Below are 20,552 nucleotides of genomic sequence, written 5' to 3' on the forward strand. Positions count from 1 at the left end.
ATGTTGTACTGGACTGTCAGTTGACTAACTGTAGCCAGTCTGTTACTCTGCACAATTCAGGTCAGCCTCCTTTGTCGTCTTTCGTCAAAGACCCATTTTCGGCCACAGGCCTGCCGTTGGCTGGAAGTCCTTTAGGCGGTGGACCATTCTTGAGACACGGGAAACTTGAGCATGAAAAACCCAGCAGCATTGCAGTTTTTGACAAACTGATACGCCTGGCAGCTACTATCATACTCCGTTCAAAGGCACTTCAATCTTGCCCATTCACCCTCTGAATGGCACACTTACACAATCCATGTGTCTCAAGTATTAAATCTTTTAACCCATCTCCTCACCTTCATTACACAGATTGAAGTGGATTCAACATGACATCAAGGATCATAGCTTTCACCTGGTCAGGCCATGTCATGGAAAGAGCAGGTGTTCCTAATGTTTTGTACACAGTGCTTGTTGCCGTAAGAGTTGTGCAAAGTTGGTAGAATCTTATTCCAAATTATTCAGAACTAATGGATGCCAAAGGTGCTTCCAAGTACTAAGTTTAGGGTGGAGACTTATCCAAATTATGATATTTCAGTGTTTAATTTGTTAAATTTTCTATAACTTTAACGTTGAAGATGTGGGGTAGGTTGTGTAGATCTGTAGGAATATAATAAAATGTAATCCCTTAGATTACATATTAATGCAGCAAAACCCAAAACAGGGCCCTACGCTATAGAATATGTCACCATAAACAGGCAAGAGTGTGGCCTGCACAATCCTTTCTCTACCATCACCTTGAATCTTCAACTTTGAAACTGGCCACATCTTGGCTTCTTCGTCACATCTGCAATCTGTCAAAGAATCAGGAAATGGGTGAGAAAACAATAGCCAAAAGACCTATCAATCCTCCAAAATGATCAAGAAAAGTAGACCTCAGATCAAAGTCAATCAAAACTCAAAGTATTGGACTAATGGCAGTTACCAGTCAGTAAACATATTAACACAAGAAACACAACTGCTGAGGGTGAGGGATCTTGAAGGAAAAGTCCACCACAGTTATTGGTGTTTGTTCCATTGTTGACATAAGTAAAACATTTTTGGACAATGTCACCAATGGACTAAAACAATAAATACCAAAATATTTTTTCTTTAACTGGCTCACTCCTGTTCAAACACTTCCTGTACACTAAGAACCCTTTTCAGAGGGTCTAAATGGTTCCTTGGTGGCCAAATGTTAGAGCTATGATCATTTCAAGTACCCACCGTTCTAGGTCCTCAGTATATAAATATCTTTCACTCTCCGCCCCTCATCACACAGGCTCAACACGTACAGTCAGACTGCAACGCCTCGAGGGGCGGATTGGTCAGAGACCAATACACTTAGCCAGTACGTTATCCAGTGAGGAGTGTAATGACCATGGCTTATGGCTTGGTCATCCCCCACTACGACCACAGTTGCTACTGCTGCACCTCCAGACTGCTCTTCATCTGAAATTAACATCCAAAATACTATAGGTTAGGTTTGAAGAGCTACAAGGAAACTGATTAAGGCAACAAAGTTAAAAGTACATAAAGTAGTGAGTCCAAGTACCTTGCTGCTAGTTCTACAGCATCCATTTTACACCAAGATTAACAATTCTTAATTAGACTGGTTGGCTGACAATGTCACATATGACGTACGCGTCGATGTGGCCGGAAGGCTTGTGTTATCATGTCAGATAGCTATCAACAATGACAAGAAGCTGCCATGTGGGGAATCGTAGGTGACACATCTCAGCTAGTTCTCTTGTTGAGACCATGTCTTGTTTAGAGGCATTTTCACAGATTTCATGTCAATGTTAATATGGCTCAAATTTTCTAGCCAGCCAACAACTTTCAATGTATTTGAGACAAGTGCTCATTTTGTATTTGTATTTATTATGAATCAGCTACTCTTCCTGGGGTCCAGCAAAATTAAGACAGTTTACACAATCTTAAAAACATTACAATACATTCACAGATTTCACAACACACTGTGTGCCCTCACGCCACTAACACATATCTATAGTACTAAATCCATGTGTATGTATAGTGCGTATTTTATTGTGCGTGTGTGTGTGTGTGTGTGTGTGTGTGTGTGTGTGTGTGTGTGTGTGTGTGTGTGTGTGTGTGTGTGTGTGTGTGTGTGTGTGTGTGTGTGTGTGTGTGTTTGTGTGTGCATGTGTCTGTGCTAATGTTTGTGTTGCTTCACAGTCCCCGCTGTTCCATAAGGTGTTTTTTTGTATCTGTTTTTTAAATCAAACTTGATGTGGAATAGAGTTCCATGTAGTCATGGCTCTATGTAGTACTGTGTGCCTCCCATAGTCTGTTCTGGACTTGGGGACTGTGAAGAGAGCTCTTGTGGCATTGTGCAGATGTATTTATGTTTTCAATAAACATTGAGATGAAAGTTCAAATGTTGTCAATCATCTAAGTCAAACCCATGTGTTTTACCCCATAATTGACACACATCGGTTGTTGCTAAACAACCAGTCTATAGGTTAAACATACCCTGTCCGTCTTGTGAGGGTCAGGGTTTATCTGGCCCAGTTCCATACCCGCTGGACAGGGCAGTAGAGCCATCATGTGTCAGTTTGTCTGCCCGGTCATTGCACAACCGTGGCATTGGCACCACAGTTACATCTGAAGGGAAGAATAAACCCAGAGACTATTAGTCTTACCAGTTCCAGAAGAAACAGTTAGAACCCATGAACCGTTATTACAGGCCGCAGACATACCATTCAAAACAGCCTTGTGAGCATGCATTTGTATGTGGCTGTGCAGGTCTCAGATAATGTGGTAGAGGTTGTCCATCACAAGTTCAGCATGGTGCATGATTTCTCATCACAGACCTATATATTTCATGCAGACTGAATTAAGGCCACCCATTGCTTACCATTAGGTGTGCACACCATTCTTTCAGGGAGGAACGACAGGCTGTTATTTTCTTGTTTCATCAGCTTGGCCAGTGGGACCCAAATGATCATGGTGGTATCCAATGTTCCTCATTGGACGCTTCCCAGCCGAGGGGCTAGAGAAAATAGATCATTTGAGATATGACTGACATGAATACCAGTAATTATTTACCCTCAACATTTTATATACACTGACCAAAAATAGAAACGCAACAATTAAGATTTTACGGAGTTAGTTCATATAAGGAAATCAGTAAATTGAAATAAATTAAATTGATAAATTAGGGCCTAACCTATATATTTCACATGACTGAGAATATAAATGTATCAGAATGATCACAGATAGCGTCAATAAAAGGTGGGGCGTGGATCCAGTCAGTATCTGTTGTGACCATTTGCCTGATGCAGCGTGACATCTTCGCATTGAGTTGATCAACCTGTTGATTGTGGCCTGTACAATGTTCTCCCACTCTTCAATTGTTTTGTGAAGTTACTGGGTATTGGCAGGAACTGGAACATACTATCGTACACATTGATCCAGAGCATCATAAACATGCTCAATGGGTGACATGTATGGTGAGTATGCAGGCCTTGGAAGACCTGGGACATTTTCAGCTTCCAGGAATTGTGTACAGATCCTTGCAACTTGGGGCTGTGCATTATCATGCTGAAACATGAGGTGATGGCGGGGGATGAATGGCACGACAATGGGCCTCAGGATCTCAAGATATCTGTGCATTCAAATTGCCATCGATAAAATTAATTTGGATGTTGTCCATAGCTTATGCCGGCCCAAACCACACCATGCCCACACAACACCATACACCTTGTCTGCCATCTACCCGGGATTCATCCGTGAAGAGCACAATTCTCCAGCGTGCCAGTGACCATCCAAGGTGAACATTTGCCCACGACGCCAAATTGCAGTCAGGTCAGGACCCCGGTGATGTTGATGAGCACACAGATGAGCTTCCCCGAGACGGTTTCTGACAGTTTGTGCAGAAATTCTTTGGTTGTGCAAACCTAGTTTCATCAGCTGTCCAAGTGGCTGGTCTCAGACAATTCTGCAGGTGATGTGGAGGTCCTGGGCTGGCTTAGTTACATTTAGTCTGCGGTTGTGAGGCCGGTTGGAGGTACTGCGAAATTCTCCAAAACGACATTTGAAGCGGCTTATGGCAGAGAAATTAACATTCAGTTATCTGGCAACAGCTCTCATGGACATTCCTGCAGTCAGCATGCCAATTGTACGCTCACTCAACTTCAGACATCTGTGGCATTGGGTTGTGACAAAACTGTACATTTTAGAGTGGTCTTGTCCCCAGCACAAGGTCCACCTGTAATGATTGTGCAGTTTAATCAGCTTCTTGATGCCACACTTGTAAGGTGGATGGATTATCTTGGCAAAGGAGAAATGCTCACTAACAGGGATGTAAACAAATTTGGCAAATGAGAGGAATAAGTTTTGTGCGTGTAGAACATTTCTGGGATCTTTTATTTCAGCTCATGAAACCAACACTTTTAATTTATATTTGTTGGCAATTTGAATGCACAGAGAAACCGAGACAATATTATCGCAAGGCCCATTGTTGCCAGGTTCTGTACTCAATTCCTGGAAGCTGAATATGTCTAATTTCTTCCATGACTTGCATACTCAGACATGTCACCCATTGTGCATGTTTGGGATGCTCTGGATTAACATGACAGAGTTCCAATTCCAGCCACTTCACACAGCCATTGAAGAGTGGGGCAACATTCCACAGGTGGATCAACTCCATGCTAAGGAAAGGTGTCAGGCTGCATGAAGCCAATTGTGGTCACACCAGATACTGACTTGTTTTCTTAGGCTGCATCAGCCTCTTGGAAACTGGAAACACTTATCTCCCTCACTAGCTTTAAGCACCAACTGTCAGAGCAGCTCACAGATTACTGCACCTGTACATAGCCCACCTATAATTTAGCCCAAACAACTACCTCTTTCCCAACTGTATTTAATTTATTTATTTATTTTGCTCCTTTGCACCCCATTCTTTTTATTTCTACTTTGCACATTCTTCCATTGCAAAACTACCATTCCAGTGTTTTACTTGCAATATTGTATTTACCTTGCCACCATGGCCTTTTTTGCCTTTACCTCCCTTCTCACCTCATTTGCTCACATTGTATATATACTTGTTTATACTGTATTATTGACTGTATGTTTGTTTTACTCCATGTGTAATTCTGTGTCGTTGTATCTGTCGAACTGCTTTGCTTTATCTTGGCCAGGTCGCAATTGTAAATGAGAACTTGTTCTCAACTTGCCTACCTGGTTAAATAAAGGTAAACTAAAAAATAAATAAATAAAAATATTATTCTACATTCCTTTCACATTTCCACAAACGTCAGTGTTGTCATTTTAGGCGAAAATTGAAAAAAAGAGGCGGATCCTTACTTGAGATGGAGTCAGGAGTATAGTTATGGTCAGATTTGCCAAATGGACAGCGAGGGAGAGCTTTGTATGCGTGTGTGGAGTAAAGATTATCTTGTTTTTTACCGCTAGTTGTACAGGTGGCATGCTGGTAGAAATGAGGTAAAACGGATTTAAGTTTTCCTGTATTAAAATCACTGCCAACTAGGAGCGCATTTTCTTGTTGGCTTATGGCCCTATACAGATTGTTGAGTGCGGTCTTAGTGCCAGCATCGGTTTGTGGTGATCAGTATACAGCTACGAAAAATATTGATGAAAACTCTCTTGGTAAATAGTATGGTCTACAGCTTATCATGAGATATTCTAACTCAGGCGAGCAGAACCTCGAGATTGTGCACCAGCTGTTGTTAACAGAGACACACACCTCTGCTCTTGGGTTTACGAGACACTGACGTTCTGTCCTGCCGATGCATAGAAAAAACAGCTAGATTCATATTAACCATGTCCTTGTTCAGCCACGACTCCATGAAGCATAGGATATTACAATAGGACATTCTCAAACGGAGCCTGTCTCATTTGTTCTCCAGTGATTGTACATTCGCCAATAGAACAGGGGGTAGAGGTAGTTTCATCAGGCTGCCCCTATGTCGGCCTCTACATCTCTGTCTTTTCCTCTTCCGGGTGTCGGGGATTAGGACCTGGTCCAGGGTGAGCAGTATGTCTTGAGCGGCTGAGTCATCCAAATTGAGGTGTGATCACCGTTTTGATGTCCAGAAGCTCTTTTCGGTCATATGAAACAATGGCAGAAACAATGTACAAAATAAAAAGTTAAGATCAGCGGAAAATAGTATAATTGGTCAGGAACCCATAAAACAGCCACTATACATGCCAGTGCCATTTTGTATTTTATTGCTACAATGATAAGGATGTTAGATGAATTCGGACATTGATTTTATATGACTGGGAACACTAAGATTTTAGCCCGGTATTACAATTCAAGTAAATAGTTGGAATGTCAAAAAAGCACACGAGGAGACCACACATATTTAGTGAAAAGAACGTTTACTTATTAAATAGTATGAGTGCATTCATGTAATTTGATACAGAAATAGCTTCTTTTTTATTTTATTTGACCAGACAATGTCAAGCTGAATGTTAGAAATAATCTGGAAACATGATCAGTTTGATGGAGCAAACACTGCAATTACATACTTTGTAAACCTCAGTTTCTCCAGATAAATCTAGACAAAGAGCAACAAATGCACCAAATCTGTTGCTGAAAAACAGTGCTTCATATAGCATTTTAGCAGTAGTCCTTGGCCATGTTTGACTATATATACAGTGCCTTGCAAAAGTATTCGGCCCCCTTGAACTTTGCGACCTTTTGCCACATTTCAGGCTTCAAACATAAAGATATAAAACTGTATTTTTTTGTGAAGAATCAACAACAAGAGGGACACAATCATGAAGTGGAACGACATTTATTGGATATTTCAAACTTTTTTAACAAATCAAAAACTGAAAAATTGGGCGTGCAAAATTATTCAGCCCCTTTACTTTCAGTGCAGCAAACTCTCTCCAGAAGTTCAGTGAGGATCTCTGAATGATCCAATGTTGACCTAAATGACTAATGATGATAAATACAATCCACCTGTGTGTAATCAAGTCTCCGTATAAATGCACCTGCACTGTGATACTCAGAGGTCCGTCAAAAGCGCAGAGAGCATCATGAAGAACAAGGAACACACCAGGCAGGTCCGAGATACTGTTGTGAAGAAGTTTAAAGCCGGATTTGGATACAAAAAGATTTCCCAAGCTTTAAACATCCCAAGGAGCACTGTGCAAGCGATAATATTGAAATGGAAGGAGTATCAGACCACTGCAAATCTACCAAGACCTGGCCGTCCCTCTAAACTTTCAGCTCATACAAGGAGAAGACTGATCAGAGATGCAGCCAAGAGGCCCATGATCACTCTGGATGAACTGCAGAGATCTACAGCTGAGGTGGGAGACTCTGTCCATAGGACAACAATCAGTCGTATATTGCACAAATCTGGCCTTTATGGAAGAGTGGCAAGAAGAAAGCCATTTCTTAAAGATATCCATAAAAAGTGTCGTTTAAAGTTTGCCACAAGCCACCTGGGAGACACACCAAACATGTGGAAGAAGGTGCTCTGGTCAGATGAAACCAAAATTGAACTTTTTGGCAACAATGCAAAACGTTATGTCTGGTGTAAAAGCAACACAGCTCATCGCCCTGAACACACCATCCCCACTGTCAAACATGGTGGTGGCAGCATCATGGTTTGGGCCTGCTTTTCTTCAGCAGGGACAGGGAAGATGGTTAAAATTGATGGGAAGATGGATGGAGCCAAATACAGGACCATTCTGGAAGAAAACCTGATGGAGTCTGCAAAAGACCTGAGACTGGGACAGAGATTTGTCTTCCAACAAGACAATGATCCAAAACATAAAGCAAAATCTACAATGGAATGGTTCAAAAATAAACATATCCAGGTGTTAGAATGGCCAAGTCAAAGTCCAGACCTGAATCCAATCGAGAATCTGTGGAAAGAACTGAAAACTGCTGTTCACAAATGCTCTCCATCCAACCTCACTGAGCTCGAGCTGTTTTGCAAGGAGGAATGGGAAAAAATGTCAGTCTTTCGATGTGCAAAACTGATAGACATACCCCAAGCGACTTACAGCTGTAATCGCAGCAAAAGGTGGCGCTACAAAGTATTAACTTAAGGGGGCTGAATAATTTTGCACGTCCAATTTTTCAGTTTTGGATTTGTTAAAAAAGTTTGAAATATCCAATAAATGTCGTTCCACTTCATGATTGTGTCCCACTTGTTGTTGATTCTTCACAAAAAAATACAGTTTTATATCTTTATGTTTGACGCCTGAAATGTGGCAAAAGGTCGCAAAGTTCAAGGGGGCCGAATACTTTCGCAAGGCACTGTATATTTTTTACCTTTAACTAGGCAAGTCAGTTAAGAACAAATTCTAACTACAGATGTTTACCTTGTCAGTTCGGGGATTTGATCTAGCAACCTTTCGGTTACTGGCCCAACATTAACCACCAAGCTACCTGCCGCACCTAAATCCCTAATCTGACATGAACATAATATTTTTTTTATTTCTTAATTCCATTATTTTACTTTGAGATGTGTGTTTTGCTGTGAACTATTAGACGCACTGTTGGAGCTAGGAACACAAACATTTCGATACACCCGACCAATAACAATTTATTTGCTTTCAAATACTACACTTGATCTTAACCAAAAGGCAGAGATTTTACCTATCCTATCATTTCAGGTCAGGGTTAACTTCAAGGGAGTAAAATTGAATAATGCATTTTCAAATAACTCAAAAAGGGGCCCTTCATTAATTCCACCAGTGCCTCTCACGAGGAACCCTGTGTGAGGCCCGGTGGTGATAGACCCTGGAGCAGCTCCATCTGCCTCCTCTTGTCCTTGGCCCTGTTGATGGTCATCTTGAAGAGGCGGCAGTACAGCTCCATTGCGGCTGGTGTGTCATCATTCCCAGGCACCGGGTATGTCACCAGGCTGGGGTTGCAGTTAGAGTCCACCACACCCACCGTGGGTATATTCATCTTGGCTGCATCGCGGACCCCCACATGCTGCTGGAAGACGTTGTTGAGAGTTGAGAGAAAGACGATGAGGTCAGGCAGCCTGACCCCCGAGCCGTACTGGATTGGGGCATTGGTGAGCAGACCACCCTGCCAGTAGCGTGTGTGGGCATATTCTCCACAGTCCCCTGCCGTGCTCTCCACCACGTGGCCGAACTGTCGGCGGCGGGAGACGAAGAGGATGATGCCGCCGCGGTAGGCGATGTGGGCGGTGAAGTTCAGGGCGCTCTGGAGGTGCGCCATTGTCTGGTCCAGGTCGATGATGTCCTGGCCCAGACGACTGCCGAATAGATAGGGCTCCATCAGTCTAGTAGAGAAGGATGAAGGGAGAGAGAATCAAGATCAATGTTTGTGTGACAATGTGCTCCTGTTCTTACCTACAGTATGCTGTCTGTCTCTGTATATGAAATCTGCAAGGCATGTTTTGTGATGGCAGGTAGCCTAGCGGTTAGAGCGTTGGGCCAGGAACCGAAAGGTTGCTGGATCGAATCCCTGAGCTGACAAGTTATAAATAGGTCCTTCTGCCCCAGAACAAGGCAGTTAACCCACTGTTCCCTGGTAGGCCTTCATTGTAAAATAATAATTTGTTCTTAACTGACTTGCCTAGTTAAATAAAAGGTTAATACAAATCATATGTATATGTTTTAATGTTGCCCTATGAAGATAATCCAGCTGGTTTTACTTTACTCTGATGCAAGAGTAAAGTAAATATGGTAGAGAAGGTCAATATGAACCACAATGAGAACATAACTGTCAAATGAACTATGAAAATCAGCCATCCAACCTGTGTCTGCAGCCTTTCTTGTGTCCAAGGTGCACTCTGGCATCGAATAGATCTTTTAAGGAGAAGAGTTCTGACAAGTGAAAGAAATCTGGCGTTTCAAGAGGCAAGTTCTGGATCTTGTCAGTGACAGCTATTTAAAAAAAAAAGATAATATCGAGAAGTGGTTAGTTCTTTGTGATTGTAGAGAAGCTTTATGAATTCGTGTTAAATATCCATAGCATGAACTACTGCAAGACAGCTAACTGTACGTGTCACTGACAACTCGACCTACCCGTGCTGTCAGTTTGCAAAGGAAGTGTTTTGACTGCGGTAGCAGTCGCATAGAGAGGTCCACTACAGGAGTATCCGGCTGCAACAATCCGGGGCTGGCGGAACCCGCACAAACCTACAAGAAACCCACCAGCAGTCAGTTAGCCAGCAGTCAGACGATAAAGACAGCAGCTAACTACAACATATAAAACATTACATTGTAACGTTGGCCATCCAACTTGATGCTACTGCTAGCTAACGTTAGCAATGGTCGTGTAATTGAATTGTCAATTAATAACGAGGATACAGTAGTCTTTGTACAGTCTTGCAAGGTAGCAAAATAGATGCTAAATATATTTCATGTCATAATCATAACCAAAATATATGAATTGATTGTATAATGTAAATAAAAATGTACCTTTGGTAAGAACTCCAGCTGCCATGCTTGCTCTTGTTGTCCCCTCCCACTGAAGGTCAAAGAAATATGCGACTGGTAGTTGAAGTCCATTGGATGTCTCGTACGCATTAGATCACGTGTCAATAATTTCCTTTGGACCACAACTCCCATGACGACGCATGTAGTTGAATGCTCATTCAAAAACTTTATTGAATTGTAATACCACAGTTACTGAACCATACTGTACTCTCTTGTAGCCTACACATTTTATTGTCAAATACTAGCCAAATACTGTAACAGCTACATTTTTTGGGGATATGTTGATTTTCAGAACTGTTTTTTTTTTCTTCAATAAATTATATTTTAACATTAATATGAATGTGATGTAGAAGTCAATCTATAAAATGTATTGAAATTGAAAATGTTCTTCAACAACTGTCAATTTGAATATTGAGAACCCATAGCCCAATAAAAAAATTAATGTATCCTAATATTAAACAAACATAAATAATTAAAACATTGAACAATAACAAGTGCAATTTCAACATAACCAACATAATTCAGAATCAAACAATTCACATACAACAGACAAACCCTCTTCACCAACAATAACAGTTTTCATCCGCATGACTAAGTCGCTTTGGATATAAGCATTTGCTAAATGGCATATACGCATTTAAATGTTTGATAAGAAATCTTGAAAGATCTTCCTGTAAAAAAAAACATCTGTGCTTCTGTTGCTTTACTTCCCAGTTGATTTATTTTTCCTGCAAAGAAACATAATTAATTACACTCAATGAACCCTCCTTATCTTCTAATTTAATCATGTCTGTGCCTAATCCTTTATGTATCTATGTGTTGTACTATTGTGTTATCAAGTAGGTTAAATATGACAAGATTTGCCTACAAAATGTACCTGGATAGAGGTAGAAATTGGAGCATTCTCTTCACAGGTTTCTCAAATTTGGTCTTCTGAAAAAGAGCCCAGAAATAATCGATTGTTAACAAACCAAGCCAACAAACACCAATTCATCACAAACCTATTCCAGACAGATTGGAACACACTGTAAAGCCCCTTGCACACTGCCCATTACAATGCCTAATAAACTCCAACAAAAACATAGGGGCACACCCAGTACTTAATTTGTAAATCGGGAGGTACCGGAACAAAATGTGAGCGGGAGAGAGGGGTGCCCTAGGGAGCTCTGAGGTACTGGAACAAAATGTGAGCGGGAGAGAGGGGTGCCCTAGGGAGCTCTGAGGTACTGGAACAAAATGTGAGCGGGAGAGAGGGGTGCCCTAGGGAGCTCTTGAGGTACTGGAACAAAATGTGAGCGGGAGAGAGGGGTGCCCTAGGGAGCTGGAGGTACTGGAACACATAAGAAAATTTGTGTAGTGGCATAGAGCAGGAGAGTAGAGGCACTTACACATTGGGAGTATTTTAGTTCTGTGAGAGATACAGGCATGCTACTCACACAGCCATGGCCATGCATTGGTCTCAAACATAGGTTACAATGTTACGTCGTAAGTCAGGGCTGGCCCAACCCAAATCAACTCTTGGAACATCAGGCCCAGGCTGAAAATCAACTTTTTCACATTACGTTTTTTTGGGTGGGTTGGGGCAGGACAATAAATGAAGAGGTAACTCAAATTAACTTTTAATTTTTACATTGTAAAAAGTGACAATTATTTTTCATGCCATGAGAGGTACCGGATCCAGCCAAACAGGGTGGTGCCGGCTCAAATTAAGCACTAGTCACACCTATCCATCTGTTTTTAGTTGGTGTTTGATTGGCATTGTATGGACAGTGTGCAACGTGCTTAACTGTCCCCGTACGTCACTGTACCTTTGGCTGATTTACAGCAACAGCTTTACACATCCATCTGAACCTCTTGCTCCTTTCCTCTGTGTTCAATGCTATGTAAGGGCTGAGGGTGATACCAGGGTCAATGGAGCTGGACAGAGACCTGGGGCAAGGCAGAGTAGGGGAGGAAACATCAGTGCATGTTTATGTAGACAGACTAATCTACACATCACCTTGCATTATAAATGACTACTCATTATGGTCGCATTCCCCTGCTCAGATGTTGCATGCATCAACCAATGGTTGCGTGCCACGTCATCGACTGTGCCGTCATACACCAGATAGCTATAACATGGGGTTCACGTGCTGTAAAATGCCTATCCAGGCATTGTAAGATATGGCATGTGTCAGCTAAGCCTGGACAGAGGAACATGCCCTATAATTTGGGGTTGGCAATCAGCGACTGAGCAAAATTGATGTCGAACACATACTCCTATCCTCACTCTGCTTATGCATTAGACATTATGAACATCATGATAACCATGAAGCCAGTACGGTCATATCACTCTCAACAGTAGAGAAATGTAAACGGTGTGGCCGGCTGGCCGCAGACCAGACTTTTACATGCTGTTACCAGGGGGAAATGTTGAGAGATCAAGGAGAGAGAGAAGCCTTTGAGTTACTCATTCATGTATCCAAGTCAGTCTGTCTGTCTAATATGATGTATTGTAGCCCAAGGTACTGCTGAACCCCTCACTGCTGAGTAATTCTGATTTGGTAATATGAGGTCAGAGGACACTAAGGATTTTAACATTAGCTAAATATACAGAGATAATATAGCAAGAATTAGACAGTTGGTTTAACAGAAATGCACATTTCTCCAGTGGAAAAGTGCCCTTCTGAAGAGTAGCAGCTGATAAGAACACCTTGAAGAGCTGCAATGCATGTATGGCCCATCTTTGTTGAGGAATATCAAGGTGTTTAGAATATTGTTGAGGATACATTTTAATTGAATTAGATAAGAGATGCACCACTATTGATGAAATTCACTCTTTATTACACAGTTGCACTTTAAAAGATAGTCAAAGTTTTCTTCCTTTGACAGGGAAAAGGGAGAAAAGTTACATTTTTGCTAATTATTTATGAAAACTGGCGATGCACAGCATGTTCAGTACAATTATTTTTTCCTCCTTTTTTCCATAAACAAAAATAAATAATATTTTCACGTAACAAAATTCAAGAAAACTACTAGAACATCAAACAAAAAACAACCAAATGGCAAGTCAAGAAATAGAAAGAGCCTTGATGATTTGTGTGCTGTTGACAGTTTGTCAGAGGGAAATCAACCATTGATATGGGAAATGTGCCTATGATTGTAGAGGAAAATCTCTTCATGAATTTAAAAGGTATTTGTCAGCGACAGAACAAATATACAAAAACCACATGTAAAAACAGCATTTGTGACTGGGGTTAGTTGCTTTTGTTATTTTAACCACTGCTGACAGAACCCTTAAAAGAGAACAAACATAAATATATGCCTACTTTATGACAAGGTTTAGACTTGCTTGTCATGAGAATATGATACTTTTTTTTGTTTAAATGTGTTAATGCCACTAAAAAAAAAAGAGGAAGACTATATTAGAATGCAAAGGGAAGATTTTGGCCGATGGACAAATTACAAGTAGGGCAAGGGGGACAAACACACACACAAATATTAGTTGAATACAGTCTGATGTATTTGCATGATAAAAATAAGTCCCTTCAGTCACTCATCCATGGAGCTACAACACACTAACTCACTGCTCCCTGTAAAATGATGTCTTCAATTGTTAATTTTGACCCAATATTTTATTATACCAATTACTCATAGTATATTTGGGTGGTTAGGCCTATATCTTTGGCCTGATAACTTTAAGAGGGCTTCGATAGGATTTTCATATGTTGTATCTTTACAAAAACAGTCAGTGAAACATCGGTGAGACAAAAATAAGCATCTTATTTCCTGTAAGAAACAACCAACACACAGCTGTGCATTGGGTGGAACTAACATTCATGCACTCTGCTTGTTGTTTCAGGGCGGTGGCTGATATTGCTTAAGGGATTCCATGATAACAATTTAAAATAATAATCATCTAAGAGCACAAATTAAAAAAGGAACATTTTAGTCTTAAATTCTCAACGACATTGCATTAGAGTATTTAAATAGATGTATAAAATGTACAAACATATAAAAAGAGGCTTTGTGTGTGTGTATTAACAACAAACAAACAAACCATTGGAACCTACGAACTAACAAATGTACTTGAATTGACATGACATCCACCAGGAAGGAGGGGACACTCAATACGCTAACTAATATAAAATTTTAAAAAAAAGATTATGTGATGCCGCTATGTGACCTAACAAACAAGAAAAAAAGCCTGCACTTACAAAGTGTGAAAGCCCTGCTGCTCTGGGCTCGTCCTCTCATCTGATTCGCTGACGTCGGTCTCATCTACACACTCCTCTCCTCGTCTTCCTATCTGCTCTGTCTTCCTGCACTCCCTTTCTCTCTCACTCTCTCCTGCTGGCAAGTCTCTCCTCCTTTCCTCCTTTCCCTCACTCACTTTCACCTCCCTGCTTATGACCTGAACGTGGTTGGTCTCGTTCGTGAACAGTTCAACAAACATCGTCTTGTCCTTGGCCACGTGTACCACGCTGCTCTCCGACAGCCCCGGGGTCAGGGTTGGGGATTGACCCCAGCGGCTGCCTGACTCATGACCCTGAAGGAAGTACCTCCCTGATGGTCCTGTCTCCGTAGGTCTCCTGGTCAGGCTGGGGAACGGGGAGCTGAAGACGGCAGCCGACGTAGATGTGGTCTCTGAGGATGAGGGGCGGTGGAATGGAACCAGTGGTGATCTGATGCTGCTCCCAGTCCGTACAGCAGCAGGACGGGTGGAGACAGGTGTATCCGGTGCAGGCTCAATATTCCTCCTACGCGAATAGATACTGGCTGGTACTACACACTGATACGCTGGAGTGGTGGCTCTCTTCTCACCAAAACTAGGTGAGCTGTACTGGAATGGGTTCCTGTTATGGATCTTCTCTTTTGTCTCAGTGGTGGGGATCACTTGGCTCTTACGCCACTGCTCCGAGTCAGTCCTGGGCAAGGGGTAGCTGGTGCTGGGAAATGACCTGTAGCTGTGCTCCCTTGCCATCTCAGAGTTGGCACTATGGTGGGTATCACCGCTTTCTGGATCTGAACTAGAGCTCCTCCTCTTCTCTGATCTGGCAGCCCCAGACACAGCGCCATTGGCAGGCTCCAGCGCTGGAGGATAGGAGCTGGGGGTGAGGGCTGAAAGGAGGCACGACCCCCTGGCTGTTTCTGGGGTGTGGTTTCCTGGCACTGGTTGGATAGGGGGTGTGTTTGGAAAGATTCCTCTTTCCGGAACTCCTCTCTGCTCACAACTGCTCTGACGAGGCAGGTCAGGGAATTGAGTAACATCTATCCTTGGAATTTCAGCCAGCAGATTTTCCAATTTTATGCATTTCTCAGAGAGAGGGACTGCTGTTTTGCCCTTGCCATTCACGATCTCCTCTCTATCATCTGTTTTCACTGTGGTAGTAGAAACCTTGGCCTTTTCTGCCAGGAACTTTCTGATCTCCTGTTCGATGCTGTCGTCGCTGTCCACTGAACTGCTCTCTTCCTTGATCTGAACAACTGGGATAGTCTCTCTTGACAGGCCTTCTACATTCCTGTTCCCTTGAGATCGGTCCATCTCATCTGTCTGGTTGAGGGGCTCTTTCTTCTCATTGCTCTGTGGATAGTGTGACACATGCATACTAAATGTGCCTTTTTTTCTGTTGTTGTTACTACTCTGGGCAGTAGTAGTAGTGATTTTAAGGCTAGTTTTTAAAAGGCTGGTAGTCTTGGGCACATGGTCCATACCCAGCTTCTTTAACTCTGTTTTTCTAGACAACTGCTTCTCATCCTCAAGGCCCTTCCTTGACTTCAACTTCATATCTCTAGTCTTCTTTTTCAACTTCTTCTTAGTCTTGAGCAAGTCTTTTATTGCAGTGTCCAGGTCTTCGTCACTGTCGAGTGAGCTACTCTTGTCTCCACTCTTAGGTTCCCCCCTCCTCTCTGAGGTCCTCACTGATTTCAGTGGGGATTTTTTCAGGGTGGAAACAGATGACCTTGACCTTTGGTCATGCTTGGTCAAATGCTTTCGGAGTGCCTCTTCTTTCATTTTGAGATGACTCTCTCCTTCCTTGGAACCCCTCCTGCTGCCACCTTCCTCTTTGAGATTTATTTTCTGCTTCACAGATAGCCTCAGTGTTTTCTTCTGGGCCGGATTCAGTTTGGTGTTTTTCTCTGGTTCTGTTATTGTGTTGGTTCCACCTGGACTTGTAGTACCAACATCTGAGCCGGGCCCAGATGGCAGTTTGTGCATTTGGGCTTTCTTCTCAAGAAACTTCCGGATTTCCTGTTCGATCCCATCCTCACTATCAATGGAGCTCTCATCATCACTTGTATTATTATCATCATCATCATCATGGCAGTTTGTGGAGATAAGAGAAGTGGTGGCGGTGGACTCCGTGGAGCTACTGTTAATATTGATATGGCCTGCTGATGCTACATTAGGGTTAAAGGCCCCTGGCATTTTAATGACAGCTTTAGAAATGTCCAGAATGGCCTCAGCACACATCAGCTCAGCTGTGGTGGTGGTGTTCACCCTCAGAGTGGCTGGGCATGGGGTGGTGTGCTGCTCTTGCTCCCTCTCTCGCAGCGGCTCCACTTTAGTTGACAAGAGGAGGCCATTCCCTTTGGGGCTGCTAACTGCTAATCTCTTCCTGATAAGAGAGAGTGAGGAACCAGGAGTTTGAGAGGGTAGAGATAATTTTAAATCCCTAGTCTCAGGTTTCTTCTTCTTAGACAGTTTGTGTTTTTTCATGGCTGCTGCCTGAGTGCTTGTGCTCTCTGAACAGTGCAGGGGAGCCGCTGCTTTACCCAGTTGCTTTTGTTTGGGTAGAAATAGAGAGAGCGTCGGTACACCCTTCTCTTTCTGCTTCTCCAGCTGGTAGTGGCGGATGGCCTCCTCTATTCCGTCATCACTGCTGCTGGAGTCTGACTCCTCTTTGAGGACGAGAAGGGGTTTGGAGGACTTAGGGCCTCCTTCATGTCTCTCTTTCTTCTTCTCCTTCTGGTAACGTTGAATAGCCTCCTCAATGCCGTCATCACTACTGCTGCTGCTGTCACTGTCAGACAAGTGTTCCTCCAACTTCACTGCTTTCAGTACAGGACTCTTCTGTTTGTCAGAGAGAGGGTTGGAATTAGAGGGGCCTCTCTTCTGTTCCAAAGATCGTTTTTTTACCACCGCTGTGTTGCTTATTGTGTCCAGTTTCTTAAAGGGATTCTCTTTGCAGGTGGGTATTTTACTTTTCAAACATTTTTTCATGGGTAGTGCTGTGTTGTGTGTCTCTGTTTTGACACTTCTCGGAACCTGGTTGCTGGCAGTTAAAATCTTATTGCTGTCGGAATGTTGTTTAGTAGGTTCTGGAAAGGTTGGAGCAGCCTCCCTCCGGGGAATCTTCGGTGGCTGTAAAATATTAGTGGCTGGTTCTGGCTCAGCCTTGCGTTTGTGGTCATCCTTTTCCTTCAGGTACTCCTGAATGGCCTCCTCGATGCCTCTATCTACAGAGTCATCGCCGTCAGAACTCTCCGAATCAACATTATAGGAAACTTCTGGCAGTGCCAGCAAGTTATCAGTGTGAGTGAGAGGAAGAGGGCCTCTGAATTTGGGCTTGGGTCCCATAACCACAGGAGGCCCCCTCCGGACCTTGAAGCCTTGGCCCTGGGAGCCCCGGGCTCCAGCCTCCTGTACCGGTTGCCCTGATAGCACTTGGTTCCCCTCTGTCTCGTCGCCCATGTTGAGTGAGGACTGGGTGCTCCTTAGGCTCTCTATGATCATCTGGACCTTCTCTGAGATGGGTGTTCCAGTGGTGGACAAGTCGCTGTCAGAGTCATTGAAGCACAGGGGCAGACCGCTAAAGCCTCTGGGCAGACCACCGCACGATGACCTCCATTCTGTGTGCAAAGCCGCGACTGGAGGCAAGTTCAAGTACATTCTAGTGTGGTGCTGGGGTGGGTGGGGGGGCTGAAGCATGGGATCACAGCTGCCTCAGACCACACTCACATCTTTACATCTGAAACAAAAAAGGAAACAAGAGACAGTCAAAATACAGCTTTTGTATTCATATCACAATATTTGTATTATTATTGTTCAGATTTTCACTGTAGGCACAAAGAATGAGGGGGCACAAAGTATGTGAGGGAGGTGGTCTGGAGGGGAGCTTATCCCCTGTCCATAAATTGGAGAATTTGGTATTTGTCAAACAACTGAAACAGCCCCTGTGCTCCCTATAGGCACAATGCCCCATATTGGTCTGGTATTTCTGATTATGCACCTAGAAAGGAATAGAAAACCTTTGAAAAGTACATCACATTACTGCTGAAATTGTCCTTTACTGAGTATCATGATAATTACAATACTTTAATTTAACCTCTATTTATACAGGGAATCCCAATTGAGACCAGGGTATAGCTACAGCAATGCAGTAAGGGCATTGGCCTAAATTGGTAAAAATACCAAATCTGCCAGAATATAAACGTTTTATTAATTTAACACTCAACCAAATTAGGGTATTCTACAAATAGACTACGTCATGCACTGCATCAAACTAGCAGGTGTACGGGGCAGTCATGTGTAGCGCGATACTCAAACCCGCCATTCTGTATCAACCAAGTAGCGTGATAAACAACGTCGCCGAAACCCCAGGCTGCAGTAGCCAGATGAGAAAGAAGGGAGGGCTGAAAGCCCAGAAAAGACCAAGCCTAGGTTACTGTTTAATCAAATAATATACCACAAAAACTCAGATATCGTTGGTCACGAATACAACGTGGACAGATGAGTCAATGTAACTTACTGTATAGCCAGTTTAATAGACGACAATCCATGTCCAAATGTGATTTGCCGTCATCATACATAATAGCCGAGAACGACTTTTAGCACTGAATCCAAAAATAATTTGTTACCATCCATTCAAACATTTAACTTTACCTGTGGTAACAGTAACATCGTCTGCATATGGCTATAGCTGATAAATAGTTACGTTTGCGTTCCAACAAAATCGTATGTTGAGGACATTGTCTCCGAACCTCAACGCCTTGGCTGTCGCAACGCCACCCCCGGCAGGCCCGTATCCCTCTAGCGGCTCGGGATGCACTATTGCCCGGTGTGTATCACTAGGAGACACCGCAGAGCAACCATGTTCCTCCGCTACCTGGCCACTGCTCCATCAAACCCTCTCTTAACGTTGTCATATTCTCAAAGGACACCGGTAATTCGACAACATTTTTCTCACTAACTACGATATTAATAGAAAAGGTATAAAACAGGCGGAATAGGGGATATCCCACTGAACCTATTCGGTGTAATAAGATACTGGCGGGCCTGCTGTAGAACAGGCATTTTTCTGCGAAGAAAACATTTGTATTGTGCACCTCGACAACCTCTAAATATTAACACACAAGACATATCGGCACATCTACTTAGTTCAATTTACCTGGTTATGGTTGAATTACACGTAGGGCCTACACGTGAATTTAATTTCCCTGGTAATTCTTCAGATTTTTAGCATCCACAAACAGAACAGACACGCGCAAACAGTGCACGATCTCGAGCACCCCTTCGTCTCCACCTCGGCTTGACAGGAAACGCGGTATTAAATTGCATTGAATTCTGTCAGGCCGAAATTAACGTTTGAATCAGGAAAGTTCTCTCACGACCTCTACATGCCAGAATGTTGAATAAAATTATATTTTGGCGTACTTTACCAGTTGCCCGTGCGACACATTGACCATCTTCTTTAAAGGAACAGTAAAATAACATATAGACTATCTCTCAAAGTTGACCACCACTGACTTTCAGTAAGGACTATGTTAGATTTATGTAACAGTTCCTCCTGATGTTAACCTCCTCCTGTATTACGTTAGCTTTGTGTAACATATCCTCCTGATGCTAACCTCCTCCTGTATTACGTTAGCTTTGTGTAACAGCCCCTCCTGATGTTAACCTCCTTGTATTAACCTACAAGCCTTTTTTATATGATTAAAATATTATTGATTTGGACAGAAGGGCATATTAGAAATCAGGCCTAATTATTTCAAAGTAGCCTATGATGTTAGAAATAATATTACACACGTCTTTACATATTACGAAATATTGTGGCCTAATTACATTTTGCAATAATTAGACCTTCTTAAATGAGTTACAAGTAAATATTCATAATAGTATTATAAGT

At 42.6% G+C, this 20,552-nt stretch overlaps 2 protein-coding genes and 1 non-coding gene across 6 annotated transcripts; all 3 read right to left on the bottom strand.

The window, feature by feature from the left end:
• Positions 1-1,209: 1,209 nt before the first annotated feature.
• Positions 1,210-1,339, bottom strand: LOC118964773. The gene has a single exon (XR_005051966.1). It is a non-coding gene; the product is annotated as a small nucleolar RNA SNORA17 (small nucleolar RNA).
• Positions 1,340-8,550: 7,211 nt separating this feature from the next.
• Positions 8,551-10,519, bottom strand: LOC110523371 (28S ribosomal protein S2, mitochondrial). The gene is made up of 4 exons (XM_021602006.2): positions 10,426-10,519; positions 10,030-10,143; positions 9,759-9,888; positions 8,551-9,281 (listed from the first exon to the last, which is right to left on the bottom strand). Exons 1-4 carry the CDS (start codon positions 10,448-10,450, stop codon positions 8,729-8,731), a joined length of 822 nt encoding a protein of 273 aa, XP_021457681.1. The 5' UTR covers positions 10,451-10,519; the 3' UTR covers positions 8,551-8,728.
• Positions 10,520-10,594: 75 nt separating this feature from the next.
• LOC110523372 (protein phosphatase 1 regulatory subunit 26) lies at positions 10,595-20,307 on the bottom strand. Of its 4 annotated transcripts, none has more exons than XM_036976996.1 (5): positions 20,086-20,307; positions 14,640-18,395; positions 12,252-12,372; positions 11,321-11,376; positions 10,595-11,171 (listed from the first exon to the last, which is right to left on the bottom strand). In XM_036976996.1, the coding sequence occupies exons 2-5, from the start codon at positions 18,353-18,355 to the stop codon at positions 11,147-11,149; spliced, it is 3,918 nt and encodes a 1,305-aa protein (XP_036832891.1). In that variant the 5' UTR covers positions 18,356-18,395; positions 20,086-20,307; the 3' UTR covers positions 10,595-11,146. The 4 variants fall into 4 exon arrangements, with proteins under 4 accessions (XP_036832891.1, XP_036832892.1, XP_036832893.1 ...); XM_036976997.1 differs by having other exon boundaries at positions 20,081-20,307; XM_036976998.1 differs by lacking the exon at positions 20,086-20,307 and adding an exon at positions 19,815-20,031 and having other exon boundaries at positions 11,321-11,373.
• Between the last annotated feature and the right edge of the window lie 245 nt (positions 20,308-20,552).

The sequence above is a fragment of the Oncorhynchus mykiss genome, chromosome 5, assembly GCF_013265735.2.
Source record: "Oncorhynchus mykiss isolate Arlee chromosome 5, USDA_OmykA_1.1, whole genome shotgun sequence".
Classification (NCBI taxonomy): Eukaryota; Metazoa; Chordata; class Actinopteri; order Salmoniformes; family Salmonidae; genus Oncorhynchus; species Oncorhynchus mykiss.